The 21,607-nt window shown below is 39.3% G+C and overlaps 1 protein-coding gene across 3 annotated transcripts in view; it reads right to left on the bottom strand.

The window, feature by feature from the left end:
- The window catches only part of DHRS9 (dehydrogenase/reductase 9), a 35,087-nt gene extending 19,115 nt beyond the window's left edge, over positions 1-15,972 (bottom strand). Inside the window, exon 1 of one of the 3 annotated variants that reach the window (XM_003309299.5) lies at positions 15,775-15,972. In XM_003309299.5, coding sequence (XP_003309347.3) covers positions 15,775-15,895 — 121 coding nt within the window. In that variant the 5' untranslated portion in view covers positions 15,896-15,972. Of the gene's footprint in view, positions 1-8,236; positions 8,340-13,319; positions 13,558-15,774 lie in introns of those variants that run through there. The other 2 variants (XM_063790551.1, XM_009443644.5) reach the window with 2 other exon arrangements.
- Positions 15,973-21,607: the final 5,635 nt, after the last annotated feature.

The raw sequence follows: 21,607 nt of genomic DNA, 5'->3' as shown, positions 1-21,607 counted from the left end.
GGGGAGGGGCGCCCGCCATTGCCCAGGCTTGCTTGGGTAAACAAAGCAGCCGGGAAGCTCGAACTGGGTGGAGCCCAGCACAGCTCAAGGAGGCCTGCCTGCCTCTGTAGGCTCCACCTCTGGGGGCAGGGCACAGACAAACAAAAAGACAGCAGTAACCTCTGCAGACTTAAATGTCCCTGTCTGACAGCTTTGAAGAGAGCAGTGGTTCTCCCAGCACGCAGCTGGAGATCTGAGAACGGGCAGACTGCCTCCTCAAGTGGGTCCCTGACCCCTGACCCCCGAGCAGCCTAACTGGGAGGCACCCCCTAGCAGGGGCACACTGACACCTCACACGGCAGGGTATTCCAACAGACCTGCAGCTGAGGGTCCTGTCTGTTAGAAGGAAAACTAACAAACAGAAAGGACATCCACACCGAAAACCCATCTGCACATCACCATCATCAAAGACCAAAAGTAGATAAAACCACAAAGATGGGGAAAAAACAGAACAGAAAAACAGGAAACTCTAAAATGCAGAGCGCCTCTCCTCCTCCAAAGGAACGCAGTTCCTCACCAGCAACGGAACAAAGCTGGATGGAGAATGATTTTGACGAGCTGAGAGAAGAAGGCTTCAGACGATCAAATTACTCTGAGCTACGGGAGGACATTCAAACCAAAGGAAAAGAAGTTGAAAACTTTGAAAAAAATTTAGAAGAATGTATAACTAGAATAACCAATACAGAGAAGTGCTTAAAGGAGCTGATGGAGCTGAAAACCAAGGCTCGAGAACTACGTGAAGAATGCAGAAGCCTCAGGAGCCGATGCGATCAACTGGAAGAAAGGGTATCAGCAATGGAAGATGAAATGAATGGAACTAAGCGAGAAGGGAAGTCTAGAGAAAAAAGAATAAAAAGAAATGAGCAAAGCCTCCAAGAAATATGGGACTATGTGAAAAGACCAAATCTACGTCTGATTGGTGTACCTGAAAGTGATGCGGAGAATGAAACCAAGTTGGAAAACACTCTGCAGGATATTATCCAGGAGAACTTCCCCAATCTAGCAAGGCAGGCCAACGTTCAGATTCAGGAAATACAGAGAACGCCACAAAGATACTCCTCGAGAAGAGCAACTCCAAGACACATAATTGTCAGATTCACCAAAGTTGAAATGAAGGAAAAAATGTTAAGGGCAGCCAGACAGAAAGGTCGGGTTACCCTCAAAGGGAAGCCCATCAGACTAACAGCGGATCTCTCGGCAGAAACCCTACAAGCCAGAAGAGAGTGGGGGCCAATATTCAACATTCTTAAAGAAAAGAATTTTCAACCCAGAATTTCATATCCAGCCAAACTAAGCTTCATAAGTGAAGGAGAAATAAAATACTTTACAGACAAGCAAATGCTGAGAGATTTTGTCACCACCAGGCCTGCCCTAAAAGAGATCCTGAAGGAAGCGCTAAACATGGAAAGGAACAACCGGTACCAGCCTCTGCAAAATCATGCCAAAATGTAAAGACCATCAAGACTAGGAAGAAACTGCATCAACTAACGAGCAAAATCACCAGCTAACATCATAATGACAGGATCAAATTCACACATAACAATATTAACTTTAAATGTAAATGGACTAAATTCTCCAATTAAAAGACACAGACTGGCAAGTTGGATAAAGAGTCAAGACCCATCAGTGTGCTGTATTCAGGAAACCCATCTCACGTGCAGAGACACACATAGGCTCAAAATAAAAGGATGGAGGAAGATCTACCAAGCAAATGGAAAACAAAAAAAGGCAGGGGTTGCAATCCTAGTCTCTGATAAAACAGACTTTAAACCAACAAAGATCAAAAGAGACAAAGAAGGCCATTACATAATGGTAAAGGGATCAATTCAACAAGAGGAGCTAACTATCCTAAATATTTATGCACCCAATACAGGAGCACCCAGATTCATAAAGCAAGTCCTGAGAGACCTACAAAGAGACTTAGACTCCCACACATTAATAATGGGAGACTTTAACACCCCACTGTCAACATTAGACAGATCAACGAGACAGAAAGTCAACAGGGATACCCAGGAATTGAACTCAGCTCTGCACCAAGCAGACCTAATAGACATCTACAGAACTCTCCACCCCAAATCAACAGAATATACATTCTTTTCAGCACCACACCACACCTATTCCAAAATTGACCACATACTTGGAAGTAAAGCTCTCCTCAGCAAATGTAAAAGAACAGAAATTATAACAAACTATCTCTCAGACCACAGTGCAATCAAACTAGAACTCAGGATTAAGAATCTCACTCAAAGCCGCTCAACTACATGGAAACTGAACAACCTGCTCCTGAATGACTGCTGGGTACATAACGAAATGAAGGCAGAAATAAAGATGTTCTTTGAAACCAACGAGAACAAAGACACAACATACCAGAATCTCTGGGACGCATTCAAAGCAGTGTGCAGAGGGAAATTTATAGCACTAAATGCCCACAAGAGAAAGCAGGAAAGATCCAAAATTGACACCCTAACATCACAATTAAAAGAACTAGAAAAGCAAGAGCAAACACATTCAAAAGCTAGCAGAAGGCAAGAAATAACTAAAATCAGAGCAGAACTGAAGGAAATAGAGACACAAAAAACCCTTCAAAAAATTAATGAATCCAGGAGCTGGTTTTTTGAAAGGATCAACAAAATTGATAGACCGCTAGCAAGACTAATAAAGAAAAAAAGAGAGAAGAATCAAATAGACGCAATAAAAAATGATAAAGGGGATATCACCACCGATCCCACAGAAATACAAACTACCATCAGAGAATACTACAAACACCTCTACGCAAATAAACTAGAAAATCTAGAAGAAATGGATACATTCCTCGACACATACACTCTCCCAAGACTAAACCAGGAAGAAGTTGAATCTCTGAATAGACCAATAACAGGAGCTGAAATTGTGGCAATAATCAATAGTTTACCAACCAAAAAGAGTCCAGGACCAGATGGATTCACAGCCGAATTCTACCAGAGGTACAAGGAGGAACTGGTACCATTCCTTCTGAAACTATTCCAATCAATAGAAAAAGAGGGAATCCTCCCTAACTCATTTTATGAGGCCAGCATCATTCTGATACCAAAGCCTGGCAGAGACACAACCAAAAAAGAGAATTTTAGACCAATATCCTTGATGAACATTGATGCAAAAATCCTCAATAAAATACTGGCAAACAGAATCCAGCAGCACATCAAAAAGCTTATCCACCATGATCAAGTGGGCTTCATCCCTGGGATGCAAGGCTGGTTCAACATACGCAAATCAATAAATGTAATCCAGCATATAAACAGAGCCAAAGACAAAAACCACATGATTATCTCAATAGATGCAGAAAAAGCCTTTGACAAAATTCAACAACCCTTCATGCTAAAAACTCTCAATAAATTAGGTATTGATGGGACGTATTTCAAAATAATAAGAGCTATCTATGACAAACCCACAGCCAATATCATACTGAATGGGCAAAAACTGGAAGCATTCCCTTTGAAAACTGGCACAAGACAGGGATGCCTTCTCTCACCGCTCCTATTCAACATAGTGTTGGAAGTTCTGGCCAGGGCAATCAGGCAGGAGAAGGAAATAAAGGGTATTCAATTAGGAAAAGAGGAAGTCAAATTGTCCCTGTTTGCAGACGACATGATTGTTTATCTAGAAAACCCCATCGTCTCAGCCCAAAATCTCCTTAAGCTGATAAGCAACTTCAGCAAAGTCTCAGGATACAAAATCAATGTACAAAAATCACAAGCATTCTTATACACCAACAACAGACAAACAGAGAGCCAAATCATGAGTGAACTCCCATTCACAATCGCTTCAAAGAGAATAAAATACCTAGGAATCCAACTTACAAGGGATGTGAAGCACCTCTTGAAGGAGAACTACAAACCACTGCTCAAGGAAATAAAAGAGGATACAAACAAATGGAAGGACATTCCTTGCTCATGGGTAGGAAGAATCAATATCGTGAAAATGGCCATACTGCCCAAGGTAATTTACAGACTCAATGCCATCCCCATCAAGCTACCAATGACTTTCTTCACAGAATTGGAAAAAACTACTTTAAAGTTCATATGGAACTAAAAGAGAGCCCACATCGCCAAGTCAATCCTAAGCCAAAAGAACAAAGCTGGAGGCATCACACTACCTGACTTCAAACTATACTACAAGGCTACAGTAACCAAAACAGCATGGTACTGGTACCAAAACAGAAATATAGATCAATGGAACAGAACAGAGCCCTCAGAAATAACGCCGCTTACCTACAACTATCTGATCTTTGACAAACCTGAGAAAAACAAGCAATGGGGAAAGGATTCCCTATTTAATAAATGGTGCTGGGAAAACTGGCTAGCCATATGTAGAAAGCTGAAACTGGATCCCTTCCTTACACCTTATACAAAAATCAATTCAAGATGGATTAAAGATTTAAACGTTAGACCTAAAACCATAAAAACCCTAGAAGAAAACCTAGGCATTACCATTCAGGACATAGGCGTGGGCAAGGACTTCATGTCCAAAACACCAAAAGCAATGGTAACAAAAGCCAAAATTGACAAATGGGATCTAATTAAACTAAAGAGCTTCTGCACAGCAAAAGAAACTACCATCAGAGTGAATAGGCAACCTACAACATGGGAGAAAATTTTCGCAACCTACTCATCGGACAAAGGGCTAATATCCAGAATCTACAGTGAACTCAAACAAATTTACAAGAAAAAAACAAACAACCCCATCAAAAAGTGGGCGAAGGACATGAACAGGCACTTCTCAAAAGAAGACATTTATGCAGCCAAAAAACACATGAAAAAATGCTCATCATCACTGGCCATCAGAGAAATGCAAATCAAAACCACTATGAGATATCATCTCACACCAGTTAGAATGGCAATCATTCAAAAGTCAGGAAACAACAGGTGCTGGAGAGGATGTGGAGAAATAGGAACACTTTTACACTGTTGGTGGGACTGTAAACTAGTTCAACCATTGTGGAAGTCAGTGTGGTGATTCCTCAGGGATCTAGAACTAGAAATACCATTTGACCCAGCCATCCCATTACTGGGTATATACCCAAATGACTATAAATCATGCTGCTATAAAGACACATGCACACGTATGTTTATTGCGGCATTATTCACAATAGCAAAGACTTGGAACCAACCCAAATGTCCAACAATGATAGACTGGATTAAGAAAATGTGGCACATATACACCATGGAATACTATGCAGCCATAAAAAATGATGAGTTCATATCCTTTGTAGGGACATGGATGAAATTGGAAACCATCATTCTCAGTAAACTATCGCAAGAACAAAAAACCAAACACCGCATATTCTCACTCATAGGTGGGAATTGAACAATGAGATCACATGGACACAGGAAGGGGAATATCATACTCTGGGGACTGTGGTGGGGAGGGGGGAGGGGGGAGGGATAGCATTGGGAGATATACCTAATGCTAGATGACGAGTTAGTGGGTGCAGCGCACCAGCATGGCACATGTATATATATGTAACTAACCTGCACAATGTGCACATGTACCCTAAAACTTAAAGTATAATAAAAAAAAAAAAAAAAAAGAAATTAGAACCAAACTCTGAAACTGCTAATAACAAAAGGTAATAAAGGATAAGGACTCACACACACACACACACACACACAAAAAAAAAAAAAAAAAAAAAAAAGTTATTCTCACTTCTGAGGTAGCTGTAGTAGTGACAGTCATGTCAATCCAAATTTCCTAGGACGTGCTCCAAAAACTATGTACAATCCAAAGAGAAGAACAAATAGAATCACATAAAATCCATGCCTCCACCAGAGCTAGAAAACAGACAACCCTAATATTTCAAATTATTTGATTGAGAAAATAAGCACAGCTGACATCTGAACAACGTGGGCTGTTGGATCCCATATTGGATCCAAACTGCCTGGATCCACTTATGTCTTATTTTCTTCAGCCTCTGCCACCCCTGAAACAATAAGACCAACCTCTCTTCTTTTTTCCTCCTCAGCCTACTCAACATGAAGATGGTAAGGGTGAAGACCATTATGATGATCCACTTCCACTTAAAAAACAGTAAGTATATTTTATCTTCCTTATGCTTTTCTTAATAATATTTTCTTTTCTCTAGTTTATAAGAGTACAGTATATAATACATATACAAAATATGTGTTAATTGACGATGTTTTTGGTAAGGCTTCTGGTCAACAGTAGGCTGTGAGTTAAGTTTTGAGGGAGTCAAAAGTTATACATGAATTTTCGACTGAATGGGGCACTGGCACCCCAATCCCTGTGTTGTTTAAGGGTCAACTGTAACTAAGCTGTGGATGATGGAAGCCAGGCTTCAGACTGTCAGAAGGAGGAGTAGCAAATATGAAAAAGGAGAGGCTGGAATGAACCCTGTGGAGTGGGATTATAGTTGGAAGAATCAGTATGAACTCCTGGTTTTCAATATGAGTCAGTAAATATAGAAATGGATAGGTAACTTTCTAGATCTACCTGATGAGCTAGAAACAATGACACTCCAACAGCAATGAACATACCAAGGGCTCAGATACCAGTTTCTAAACATTGTGTTCATGTTCTTTGGAAAAGCTAACATCAGGGCTGAGCTTGGAGGCGAATGTACAAAATAAGCCTGGAGCATCTTATGCTACAAGTAAGTAAGTGCTCAACGAATGCTGGAGATACATCACTAGTACATAGATGTCAGCTGGAAGGGGCTCCCACTGGCGAAGTAAGAGACAATTTGAGCATCAAAGCCAATAGTGATAATGGATAATAACTCATTAAATAAGATATGAATTCATGAATCCATTCTGAAGTAAATCAATCAATAAATAAGGATAAATGGAAAAGTTTTCCTTAGAATTAATATGCCATCTAATAAGTGTCAGAAGAATGATGGAATTAGAATATCACCATTTGGCAACTGACATAGCAACAATGGTTTCAGGCAGGAATGATCAATGGATGCTAAAACTAGTGGGTCAAATTCGGATGACAGACAGTCATTATAGAATCTCAAAGAATCTCCCTGTCATATACTTTCAAATTAAAGAGAGAATAATGGTAATTTTATAGTGGAGAAATCTGACGGATACCACCTTAACCAAGTGATAAGGATTCACATCACTAGTTATGGAACAAACCAACATCGCATGCCCCCTGAGATGGCACACAGGGAAGGACACAACAGCTCTTCTGTGGAGCATCCAAAGCTAATTATGCATGGGGAAACATCTTCCAGTGCTTCTAAATATATGGCTGTACTCTTCAAAAACATCAAAGTCATGAAGTAAAAGAAATACTGAGGACCATTTCAGATCAAAGGAGACCAACGAGATACAACAACCAAATGCAATATGTGATCCTGGATCAAAATTTTTTTTTCTTTTTTCAGAAAGAACATTATTAGGCCAGCAAGTGAAATTTGAATAAGATCTTAAAATTTGATGAATAGTATTGCATTAATATTAATTTCCCAATTTTGATAATTATACTGTGATGATGTAGAACATGGCCTGCTTTTTAGGAAATACACACTGAAGTATTTAAAGAGTAAGGAGCATCATGTCTTCAACTTACTCTCAAACAGTTAAGAAAATAATAATGATATGTATATAAATAAACATTAAAACCACACATGCACCTATGTATATAGAGAGGAATGAGAAGGCAGATGTGGTAAAACGTTAATATTTGAGGAATCTGGGTTGTCCTAGTCTCTAAATTTTTCAATAATTCTGAAATTATTTCAGAATAAAAAGTTAAAAATTTGGCAAAGGAAAGTAAAGCTTTTTTTTTCTGTGAAAAGATTTTATTAGGCTACTTTGGATGTCATGCACAAAATAAGTAAGAACCCCAGACTTTTGGAGTGTAGTAACTTGTATACCACATTGCCTGTCATCTATGCTTTGGTAAGCTCACCTCTACAACTACCAAAGGAGAACAAAAGCTCAAATCTAAGTAGTTAGATTCCCTCTTCACTCCTTGTCCATTCTGCTTCCCCCTCAATTTCCACCTTTTCTATGCAAACCCATTTTTCCCTGGTGACAAGCAAAGAGGAAATTTTGCTGTTAAGAATGGACTCACATTAAAATGTATTGTCCTCATTAGGTACGGCTCTGGACTGAGGGTCATTTAGGCCTACAGTCTGAATCCTAGGGACTGCCAATGCTAACCTAGAGTTTTGCTACACTCTCCTTACCTCAAGTATTATTGCCCAGAAATGCTGGTTCTTCTTCAGTCTCTAAGGTTCAGATTCCTCTAGATCACTCGACTAAATCAACCACAAACACACACATATCTTTGACCTCTAGTAATAGTTTAGCCACGATGCCAACTCTGAGCAGCAACCTGGGTCAGAGCCATGGGAACATGACCTATACACAAAGCTGATTGATGGCCAATTGGTTCATTGACCAATGAGAAATAAATGAGTAACAGCAACTAAAAGGCTAATAGGGCTACCTCCACCACACTACGCCAGCTGTGGTTACCTCTGTACGGCCCCTTGGTCCCAACAATTCAGAAACTCCAGGAACTGACCTGGTTGCTTGAGTTGTTTGCTTATCTGCTGTGTATTCCAATTTATCGCACAACAAATTGCTTAACAGGGCGTAAATCTCTTGGCTCGAGGCAGTAGAGCAGTAGTTAGGAGCCCGGACCTCAGAAGCAAGCAGGCAGAGGTTCCATCCCAGTTTCACTATCATCAGAGGGCCCTTGGACAAATTAACTTTTCTTAGCCTCCATTTTCCTACCTGTAAAGTAGAAATACAACATCTACCTTGGAGAGTACTGGGTGAAGTGACCTAATGTCTGCCGTTACAGTAAGAACTTTGTTATCTTCATGGCAGGGTGAATCACTTTCACTTTATGAGGCAGTCTGCTCTATGTATTGCTCATATTTAGGCATTGATTCCTCTACCTGAGTAATTTTAATATTTTGGGCCAGGTAATTATTTGTTGTGGGGTCAGTCCTGTGCATTTAGCATGTTTAGTGGCATCTCTGGCCTCTACTCTCTAGTCAGCAGTAGCACCCCTCCCCAAGTTGTGAAAACCAAAAATGTCTCCAGGTAATGCCAAATGTCCCCTGGAGGACAAAATATCCCCCAGTTGAGAACCACTGTTCTAGAACTTCCTAGTGTTGGGAGTCCAGAATATCATAGCACTAGAACTACTTTTCTGGAAACTTAGTCATTGGTTCCTTGGTAGTATCACATTGATGAGTTTCTTTTTTTAATGGCCTCATGGAAAAGTTGGGTTACTTATAAAAATTACTCATATCCTGCTGCTGCAAGCATTAATTTCCCTCTATATAAATATTTTAAAATGTCTTTTTGTCATCAGGAGGATAAGAGGCTGATATGGTTTGGCTCTGTGTCCTCACCCAAATCTCTTCATCCAATCACCTCCCATCTGTTCCCTCCCTCAAGGTTTACCCCATGCTGTTGACCCCCAGCTCCTCTGGGGGTACCCTTTGGTGGGTGGCCAACTGACCCTACAGAATTCAAAATATCCTCCTAGCAAATCTATGATTCTCAAGTTCCTGGTTGACCAAGTCAGGGAGGAATGATAATAACTGCTATGGTTCATTGAGTGCCTAACATGTTGTAGGCGGTTTCCTAGGATCTATAAATATTTATCTTATTTATACCTTACGACAAAATTATCTTCACTGTATAGAGGAGGAAACACATTCAGAAGCTCTGTTTAATTGGCTCCAGCTACAGTTGTAGTGGCAATTCCGGGACTGATACCCAGACCATTCTGTTCTACCACTGCAGTCTGTATTCCCACTCAACTCTGGGCTCTGCATATACTTCTCTACATTACCAGTTCCTTGTATGATACTTGGCATTATGCTGATGTTTAGTAAATGTTGTACAGCAAAGAAGGAAAAAAGGAAGGAAAGAAGGAAGTCTCCACTGTAGCTCCAGAGTTCTAGTGATAATTGGATTAATCTTTGAGACCTCTGAATCGCTGGGGCAAAAGGATGATAGCAATTATAATAATACATAATATTCACACTTCCAATTTTGATAACATTAGAAAGTTTTGGGAAGTGTTTATGTAATATTTATCTCATGTAATTGTCAAGATATTTCTGGTGTAGAGTAGAGGTCATAACTATGGTCACTTGCCAGAGAGTGACCAGAACTAAAACTCTCTGAACTCTAAACTGTGTGAAAGAGAAGGAAGAACTGCAAAGAGATGAACACATTATCAGTCGACAGCAGGCACAAGAACACTTTATCAAACGTTCTCTACCGTATCACAAAGATTCAAAAGAAACCAAGAAAGGAGAACTAGTTTTGTCTTTCATACACCATGCACAATGCTTTATAGTAACTGCCTGTCAGCAGCCAAAGGAAAATATTGCAACTCGAGCGCTCTGCTTGATCACTTCTGCTTTTCTTTTTCTTCCTGAGTTTGTTTTCCTAGTAAAAAAGTTAAAATAGGATTGTTTAATTTCACTTCTCTTATTCACCTTCCTCTGTTTCTTAAAAATAAATGACACAGTTTAAAAAAAAGAACAGAAAATATCTCAATATTATTGTGAGGTATACTTTTTATAAGCAATGTAGAGTTCTTTCTAGATAGTTCCTCCCATACCAGTTGATTTTATTTCCACATAACTTCATGAAGTGTTTCCTTTTAGAAAGCGATACCAAAGCTAGTCAACCACACTGTCAGGAGTTTGTAGAATCTTTATTTACTTCCAATGTGTTGCAATTGTGGCCCAAGTTGAATCAACAACTATGTTGTTTACCAAAATACATCAAATAGAAAACATTGAGCAATGATTTTCTAAAGTATTCTCTTTTTGGAGTTCTCTTGCACGGCTTTCTGAATACTGAAAGCCACTGAACATGTATGCCTCTTGTATATTTGAATATTGTAAACCCGGTTGACTTACAACATTCCTTTTTCATTTTTTCCTTTTCATTGAAGTAAAAAAAAACTGGTTTTTGTTTTGTTTTGTTTTTAAAAAAAAACCCAGGTGGCTTTTAGAGATTTCTTCCACACTTTAAAAAAAAAATGAACACTGGAACCTATTGACATAAACTAAAAAATTATGTTTCTGTGAAAAATGTGTTCAAATGGTCCACCCAGAAATCTGAAAAAAAACATTTTTTAATGGCACCAAGGGACCCTACATTAAATGTGCTTGCATTAAGCAACGAATGCTTTTTTGAGAGTCTGACTGAAATAACAATTATAATAATTATTATGCTGCTGATGATATAGTTGAGTTGGTATTTATCGTCATGGGAGGGTAAGTTCCCTTACTCAATGGATGAAGAAGCTCCTCCTCTGGTTAGTTACATTTGCCCTTGATTCCTGCTTCCCTGAGGGCAGGAGGTAATCCTTGGCAGCCAGACTCTGCTTTGGGTACTGGGACAGCGAGGCATGGAGTTCGTGTGTACTTCCACTACAGATTCGCTCAGACAGCCTCCTCAGGATGTAGCTTCCCTCCCTCCTAGCAGAGGTGTACCAACTGCCTCAAATAGGGAAGATCTGCTGGATTTACATTTTGCATTTTTAGTTCTAAGGATAAAAGCATCTCTGATTTTCTTTTGCCTTCCTTCAAAACGTTTAAATTATAATTCACCATCACATCCCTAACTATTCATTAATTATCCCAAGTCCCTCCTAGGTTTATTATTTTGACAATGTTTCCTGACAGTATTAGCAGGTTAAGAATTATTGTTAAAGCTATGATTACTTTATTTATGGTCGCTGCATAACAATTGCTATCTGGGAAAGATTATATGTTGTGTACAGTTATCATTTGTAGTCACAAGGCTTTAAGGAAAACTTAGAACATAGAACATATGTGTAGATTCCAAAAGTGTGTTTAAAACTTCAGTATATTTCAGCCACAGTGATCTTTGAGCAGAAGAAAAGGTCTGAGGTTTTTTTGTTTTTGTTTTTGTTTTTGAGATGGAGTCTCGCTCTGTCACCCAGGCTGGAGTGCAGTGGCGTGATCTCAGCTCACTGCAAACTCCACCTCCCGGGTTCACACCATTCTCCTGCCTCAGCCTCCCAAGTAGCTGGGACTACAGGCGCACGCTGCCATGCCTAGCTAATTTTTTGTATTTTTAGTAGAGACCAGGTTTCACCGTGTTAGCCAGGATGGTCTCGATCTCCTTACCTTGTGATCCACTGGCCTCGGCCTCCCAACGTGCTGGGATTACAGGCATGAGCCACCGCGCCCGGCCAGGTATGAGTTTTTAAACACTGTCCCTTAAGACAGTGACATTTGTTATAAGAGTTTTAACACCAGTTCCCATTTCCTACTCTTGAAATATATGAGTTAATGATTTTTTTGTGTGTACTTAAACATTGAAATTTGTTCTAAAATCTGAGCACCCTCTTTGAATATTAAAAATAGAATAGAAAGGTGGTATAACATTTAACTTTGATTTGATGCAGCGTGTAGCCAAGGAGATTTTTAGAGCAGTTAATATATGCCGAGGGATACTAGGATAAATAGTACAGAAGCACAATCTGTGCCCTTGGTCTAACAGTGTAGTGGGACATTTCAGAGCCATTTGTACAATTCTAACTTGATTGTTGATTTTAAAATGTATTTATTGAAGCACACCTCCTAAACATCAAGTCATTGTGAAAGGAGCCATATCATCATTTGAAAAACCAAACCACCGGATCATAAAATGGGGAGTAAATATCTAAAGGAGGCTTATTGCTGCCACCCCTGGATCCAGGGATCAAATATGAATTGTTGGGAATTTCCCTGTTTTTTTATGACCTACAAGGCATTTTTTCCCCTCAGTTTAGTGTATATGTGTGTGTATTCATGTAAACTTACATCTGATAATATTGATAAAGCAGACAGACAAACAGATCAGACCTGCAGTTGACAGAGAATCTGCTGCTTCAGTAAGAAACTCATCTAAGAATCCTGTGCTTTTTGGAGACTTCCCCCTCCAGTTTCCAATTAATCATAAGATTCACAGATAGTGTCAAGAAGTCACAGAGAAAATAAAATATGAATTGAATTGGGACACTAGGGTGCTAAAGGACATTCAAAGAGAGTCCTGGAGGAGTTCAAGGCAAGATCCCAGGTCACACCGAGGTCATTTCTATGGTGAGATGGACCCAGCTCCCATCACTGGGTTCTAATGTGTTACATTAAAAGAGGTAGCAACATTGACTACAGCTTGAAAGACCACCGATTCATTCTGCAAGAGTGAGGAAAATCAAAGAAAGTTTAGATTGACTTGATAAATAAAAGAATAAATGACAAAACTGTCATCAGTTACCTTATTAAAGATGAAGTGGGACACAGAAACTGTTGGTGGACTTGCTCAGCTGATGGCAGCTTTCCTGCTGTGCACGGGGAAGGAAGAGTTGTGCCACCCTGGCCAGGCTGATCCTCTTGAGGTCGAGGTGCCTGGGTTTCCGTAGAGCTCTGAGTACTACATGTGTGAGGAATCCTCAGGTTCTCTCCTTGCTCTGTGAGTCACTCCCATTGTGACACAACGTGATGACTAAATATCTCTTGAATAGCTCATAAAAGCCAAGAAGCTGTAGGTCGCATGTTTCAAAAGGAATCAGCAGTATAAATTTAGCTACTTTTAGAAGAGACTTTAAAATGATCAATAACATTCATTTTAGTATTAGTACAATCTCTTGACCAAATTCAGCAGCAGAAATAGTATAACAAAGAAATATTTTGTAAACTGCCTGGTGCGTTGTTTTAATAATTTTCAAATTATGATTATTATTTATAATCTCCATTTTTTCCTTCCTGTTAGCATGCCTTTGCTTATTTAACACTCCTTCCCTCCTAAGAGAATAAGTAGGAGAAATTGGTCTCTGAGATTTGTGTTACCATTTTTTTTTAAGATGGGTGAGCAAGGAGATAAAAACAACATAATAAAATGAGGTTTTGGAATTACTTATGGGTCTTAATTTATGTTTTAAGGTATGACAAGGAGAGCTTACTAAAGTGGTCTCTGGAACTGAGACCGCTGAGAATAGGAAAGGATGCCTCCCCCCCTCCCAGAGTTTGTCTGTTTCAGAGTTGATCACAGTTGACCTGGCGTATCCTGGGACCACAGTGGAAAGTACTGAGGCCGCAGGTGAGGAGGGGAAGAGATGGTGCTAATCTAGCCTGCCACCCTTCCCCTTCACCACTGTAGCCACTCAGGCAGGTACAAATACCACTTGGCTGATTTTTCATTTTCAGTTTCCTTGTATACCAGTTTGTTGCTATACTCTTCTGATTTCCCAGACTCTGTATTCCTCCTTTGAAAATTGCAGTTATTATGGTTCAGCTGGAATGAGCACATGAATGAACATATCTGTCTAGGTAGAGTCAGGACACTGCTATCACCCTTTAAAATAAGTAGTGATCTTTTTTCTTTAAAAGAACAACAAACCCACTTTGGGAGGCCAAGGCGGGCAGATCACTTGAGGTCAGAAGTTTGAGACTAGCCTGGCCAACATGGTGAAACCCCATCTCTACTAAAAATACAAAAAATTAGCCAGGCATGGTGGTGGGCACCTGTAATCCCAGCAACTTGGTAAGCTAAGACAGGAGAATCTCTTGAATATGGGAGGCCAACTTGCGTGTGAGCCAAGATCGCGCCATTGCCCTCCAGCCTGGGTGACAGCGTGAGACTCCGTCTCAAAACAAACAAAAACAAACAAACAAACAAACAAACTGAAATTTACTCAGGTTCACATTTAGGGTGCCCCAAATGTGCTAAATATGCTTTTTCCTCTTTAACATTTCATAAGTATGGCTTAAATATAAAACCTCATAGACAATACATTGACTTAGAGCCACATGAAGTAAGGTATAAATAATTAATACTGAACCCTTCCTGTGAGCATGTTATTGTCACTAAGAGGAGAAGAGAGCCTCATGCACCTGGGTGGTCATGCAGTGTTAACTGAAAAGGGCAAAGAAAAAGTTATAACAATAGTTAAAATTTTGCTACTTAATGAACTCGCCTAGTGCAGCCCTGTTTCAAAAACTTTCCAAATAGACTTTAAAAAAGTCAAATGTTTAGACTGATTTGCATATTGGAAATTAGAATTCTTGCCATCTATCTGGCTTGTCCCTCAATTCCTGTGGGCCCAACTCATGGGTTCAGTTTCAGTATATGGCACCACAGCCAGAACACCCCCTCTCCTTGTCCAATGGTCCCACATAGGCGATCAGTTAATGAAATCTTTGTTAGCAGTGTCTTATCCAGACTGTAACCATATACACATTCAAATTCATATCTCAAGTGCCAAGTTGTCTTTCATTTCACCTCTTTAATACACAACCTTTGAAAGTGCTACTTTGTTCAGAACTCATCCTACATTGACTTCAGATCAAAGATCACATTAAAAAAAAAATCTGGAACCAAATTGCCATTTGAGTTTTTTCCTAGTTCTTTTTTAAAACAAAGGAGTGCACTGTGCATTTTATTTTAATGTTTGTAGGTGGAATGTAAGTATACAGTGGTAAGGCTAGATGCCACCATAGACAACACACTAAAGATAGAGTTATCCTTTTTCTTCTAAATCTGTATGCCTCCCATACTTCTACCCAAGAGTATCTTCTCCAGCCCTTTCCAAATACCAAAACATAAGGAGGAAACTCAGATCTGAGGCTGTCTCAGGACACATACGTTAGGCTTCCTGCAACTACACCATTCTGGGGATGGTCTAAGTCACAGATCATTCTAAGATGAGCTTCAACTGGAGGAAAGCACTTACTCCAGTGTGCAGGCTGTGGTGGGTCCAACTTCTGGAGTATATCCAGTGTCACTCTTGTAAGGCTGACCAGGAGGGTGAGGCTGGTGATAGAGCATGCACAGTGGCTTCTTCCTTCTGGCATAATAATGTAATCCTCTCTCTCAAGTCATTCTCAGTGGAACATGTTTCTCTGAACGACTGTGAACTGCTATGAAGACTTCATGTTTGAAAAGTGTACTTTATATTTTCTTCCTCCTCCCTTTGTCAACAGGGAGTTCTCTTATTTCTACTGTAAAGGGAACCTGTACTTTGGTTCCCTTTTTATACAAACAATGCCTTTGACATTTGAGTAGCTTCTTTGGCTAGGCTTGGTCAAAACTAGGAGCTTTGTTACCCATTTGGCCTTTCATGACTCTCCCAGCTGTAAGATGAAGCAGGGCTAATCTTTTGTTTTTCTCTACTATGCAATCTTTAGATATGCAAATAGAGATGGAGTCATGGGAACATTTGATAGATTCTTTGAATAAAGATTTTTCTTATTTACAGAGCACATATCCTTTTAGCTTACCCAACAAGAGGTCCTACGTTGAAAAGTGAAGTGAGAAGTATTATATGGGGGATTATTGTTCTGGTAGATGGAGCACGAGAGAAGATGGGTGAGAATGAAAGTAACAAATGAACAGAAACACTGTGGATTTTCAGCAACTTGAAAGAAGGAAAGGTGAAGGCTAAGAAAATATGTCTGTCACAGAAGGAGGGAGGTGGGTGCTCCTTCTGGTATGACCATCACATGTTCACATGTGAGCATTAAAAATTTTTTTCCTGGCTTAAGAATGATCTTCCTGCCAAGTTTCCTAGTTTCTTTCAATCCCTTTCAAAAAGAAGGCAACTTCTTTTTCCCAGAATCTTAACTGAGATGATAAAATATCAAATTAAATTAAGAGCAGATGTTAGATGCAGCTGATTGTGTAATATGCAAGTACTATCCAGTGGGAAAGAACTCACGGGGATTCATGAAGTGGGGAGGAGTGAGTTAGAGACAACTGTCTTCAGATCCTGTTTGGCTTGTTCTGGACTTTGTTTTGGGTTGTTCTGGACTTCAGACCCTGTTTTGGGTTGTTCTGGGCTTTGGTTCTGTGCGAGGCCTATTTGGCTAAAAAGATCCAAAGATGAATAGAAAGGGGCCTTTCTATTGAGGAATCATTCACTGTTAGCTCATTTATTGCTGAGTAAGGAATCTCATAGACTTTCCCCTCTCCTTGGAGAACCCCTGATTCTTGCTGGCTCCTTGAGACTATTTAAGATTGTGGGGGAAAGGGCGACCTTATCCTTCGCTGATGGATATGTGAATTGCTACAGCCTTTTTTGAAAGCTGTCCAGAAAAAAAAATCTGTTAAAATAAAAAGCTACTATTTGAGACAAAAATCCTGCTCCTAGGATTCTATCCTATATAAATGTATATAAGAGTATATGAACAGGATGGGGCAAAAGAACTGGGAGCAAAGCAAGTGCCCACTAGTAGTGAGATAACTGAATAAATTGTGGTACACATGCACAGTGGAATATTATTTTGCAGCCACTAAATAGAACAAACTCGAGCTCTACTATTTGACTTGGAAGGCTTTCCATGACCTCATTTTTGTAAAGCAAACTCTGTGTGCATATGTAAAGATCCCTATGTGAATATGGAGAAAAATATGAAAGGGTATGCACTCTGTTTTTAATATGGGTTACTTGCAGATAGAAGGTGTGGGCAAAACAAAGGCAAGGATGAGGTAAGAGAAAATAGAAAAGTTAGCTTTTAAAAACTGCACTGAAAATGACAGGATCTGACACAATGAAAGCAAGAAAAAATCCTGCCTTTCCCCCACCAAAAAACCCCAAAACAAAAAATCCTGAATTGAATGGGGCCTTTATATCCAATGACCAGTTCACAGGGAAAACAGAGAATAAAGGAAACAAGTGCAACTATTCTCTAATCATCAAACCAGCAGGGGAATCTGAAATACAAACAAATGGATTTATTCAATAGAAATAAATTACACACACAAAATTACACACACACTTATAGTTCTCACCTATAAGTGGCAGCTAAGCCATGGGTACACATGGACACAGGTGGACATAATAGACACTGCAGACTCCAAAAGGGGGGAGGTTGGAGGGGGATGAGGGTTGAAAAATTACCTTTTGAATACAGTGTTCAGTATATGGGTGATGAGTACACTAGCAGTCCAATATCCCCATTACACATGTAATATCCATGTAACAAACAAGCATAAGTAACCTCTGAATCTAAAACAAAACAATCAGAGAAAATGAAGGAACAAGCTTTAAAACAACAAATCTATTTATGACAATGTTTATCTAAAACAAAACAATCAGAGAAAATGAAGGAACAAGCTTTAAAACAGCAAATCTATTTATGACAATATTTATGACACAATTATAAATTTAAATAATGGATATTTGATAATTAAGGAATTATTAATTTTTCAGATATGATGATAATGTGGTTATTTATAAAAGAGTTTTTATCTTTTAGGTCAATTACCTAATTAACCTAAGTATTAATGAATGAAATATATAACATCTGGGATTTATTTCAAAATAATACAGGACTGTAAGGAATGGGTAAAGGTGTGGACAGGGCAGGATGACCTATGGGTTGTTGGTGGGGCTGGCGATATGTACACGGGCATTCATGATACTATTCTGTCTACTTTTATGTATGTTTTAAGTATTCAATTATAAAAACTTAAAATATAACATGACCGGGCCAGGCGCGGTGGCTCATGCCTGTAATCCCAGCACTTTGGGAGGCCGAGGCGGGGGGATCACGAGGTCAGGAGATGGAGACCATCCTGGCTAACACGATGAAACCCCGTCTCTACTGAAAATATAAAATTAGCCAGGCGTGGTGGCAGGCGCCTGCAGTCCCAGCTACCTGGGAGGCTGAGGCAGGAGAATGGCGTGAACCCTGGAGGCGGAGCTTGCAGTGAGCCGAGATAGCGCCACTGCACTCCAGCCTGGGCGACAAAGAGATACTCCGTCTCCAAAAAAAAAAAAAAATGACCACACTTTATTATTTATACAGAATATTTTATAAATATGCACATATTTTTTAAAGAAATTAAAAAGACTGATTTTGATATTTTTAAAAATTCTCCTGACTTAAACATTCTCCTGAATTAGAGTTAAAAACTGCATTGTAGAGGAAGAGGGGGATACACTGAGATTAACTTCAGGTCCGATACCTGTGCCAGGATGAATATCTTCTTAAGAATGAGCTGCCAACTCAATGGAAGGTATAGTTTTGCTGTCAGCGTTTTACACTGCTGAATACCCATTCAAATGTTCACTGTTCCTTTGCCATACGGTGTTAAAAAAGTAGATACCTCATTGCTATTTTTTAAAATGCTTCAAATGCTTTCCTTGTGGTTGTGGAGTTGAGCCTGTATTTGCAAGGCAATACTACCTCGCAAATGTCAACACAAGTATTTTGGATAGTAATCAACAAAACCAATCAGGTCCCAGGTATGTCTTGTGCAAAATACTTTGCCAGGTGTTTTTGGAAATACAAATAATATAGGACACTAACTTGGCCCTCAACAAGCTTGCAGTATCTGGAACAGTTGATGGTTTTACACCTAAATATCTTTATTCTCTAGATACACTGGATTCATGTAGTTTGCAAGATTTATTGACACTGTTATGTTTACTGAAATTTGTGAAAGACCATCCCCCTTTGTGCTTTTCTGAATATCATGTTACTGTCCTGCTCGACTACAAGAACGTAAACTTGACTTTATGGTAGTTGTTTATTTTTAAATGTAAATTATTAGTTTGAAGGCAAACTGCCTATAAACTAATTGGAGTGCAAAATTGATGGGGTTTGGGACACATTACCCCAAAATATGGAATCTTAGCATTTAAGGAAATGGCAGAAGCAGTATGTCACGTTCACCCTTGCCCCTTCTTTCTTGAAGCAGGTCATAAAATGTAGCTGACCTTCCACTGAAGTAGGTCATAAGACACTCATTCCAGAGGTGCCCTCCCTGTACCTGGAGGAAAGAAATGAGCCTATCTCTGAAGACGCAAAAACAGAAGAATCTGAACAAACAAGCCTTGCTAAATCTCCCTGTTTATTACCATTAGCTCATAGCCGCTCTAGCTAATCATACTTCTGCGCAACTATCCACTCTTCCTAGCACAAAAACACACAGGTTTACCTGGATCTCCAGATCTTTATTTATGAAGGCTCCTGTGTCACATAAAACATTTATTAAATAAACGTGTATGCTTTTCTCTTGTTAATTTGTTTTTTGTCATGGGGCCTTAGCCATGAACCTGGCAACAAATGAGGAAAGAAGTTTTTCTTCCCTTACACATCACATCCTGGGAATGGTAATGTTAATGAAACTTCCAAAAATGAAGGACATATCATTATAACTACCCTGTTGAAGTTGGTTGGCTGTAGAAAATGGCCTGTAGTGAAGTAGATCTGGCCTAACACAGGTTAATTTTCCAGCTATCAGTGGCACTCTGTGTGATACCAAGCATTTAAGTAAATGTCCCACATGAACTCTGTTCTTGTATCTTCACAATGTACCAGGAGAACTTCCTCCTGGAACTTCCTTCTGAGTTTTCCCTGTGCAGGGGGACCTGTTTTTCCAACTCCTCTCGAAGGGAGGAGAGCCTTTCCTTGCTGAATTAGAGCTGTAGCACTGTGGTTTTGGCTCTGTCCATCTGTATGGAGGCTTATTTAAACAAAATCCCCAGGGTCAATAATCCCAGGAAATGTTCTGTACTATTCTTTTTAGTTAATTTTTTTTTTTTACCAAGTGAAATTATTCAGTCTCATCTAACAAAAATGGGAAATAAACAAAAAGAAGAAAAAGTACTCCGTATTTATCAAATCAGAGTAATACTAACAATCTTTAATTTTGTTTGCCAAGTACTACTCTGCAAGTATTATCTCATTTAATTAGCACAACAACCCCATGCTGTTGTTTCAGCTCCAATTTATAGCAGAGAAAACAGACTCAGAAGGGTTAAATAACTGATCAAATTAACTTATTCAGACTTAGATCTGTCTTACTTCAGAATCCATATTGTTACAATTAATCACGATTACAATTTAGAATACATCCATTTAATCTTTTATTCTCTATGATATTTCTTTCTCTCTCTCTCTACATATATATACATGTATAATTTTTCTTTCATAAGGGAACTGTGACCTTCCTTTTTTTATATACATTTATTTTAAGTTCAGGGGTACGTGTGCAGGTTTGTTATGTAGATAAACTCGTGTCATGGGAATTTGTTTACAGATTATTTTATCATCCCGGTATTAAGCCTAGTATCCATTAGTTATTTTTCCTGATTCTCTCCCTCCTCCCATCCTCCACCCTATGATAGGCCCCGGTGTGTGTTGTTCCCGTCTATGTGTTCATGTGTTCTCATCATTTAGCTCCCACTTATAAGTGAGAACATGTGGTATTTGTTTTTCTGTTTCTGCATTAGTTTGCTAAGGATAATGGCCTCCAGCTCTATCCATGTTCTTGCAAAGGGCATGATCTCGTTCTTTTTATGGCTGCATAGTACTCTGTGATGGATATGTACCGTATTTTCTTTATCCAGTCTATCAGTGATGGGCATTTAGGTTGATTCCATGTCTTTACTATTGTGAACGGTGCTGCAATGAACATATACGTACATGTATCTTCATAACAGAATGACTTATATTCCTTTGGGAAAAAAACCAGTAATGGGATTGCTGGGTCAAATGGTATTTCTGTCTTTAGGTTTTTGAGGAATTGCCACACTGTATTCCACATGGTTGAACTAT

This window comes from Pan troglodytes, chromosome 13 (genome assembly GCF_028858775.2).
Source record: "Pan troglodytes isolate AG18354 chromosome 13, NHGRI_mPanTro3-v2.0_pri, whole genome shotgun sequence".
Lineage (NCBI taxonomy): Eukaryota > Metazoa > Chordata > Mammalia > Primates > Hominidae > Pan > Pan troglodytes.
The sequence above is the reverse complement of the archived record's forward strand: the minus strand, read 5'-3'. Positions and strand labels throughout refer to the sequence as shown.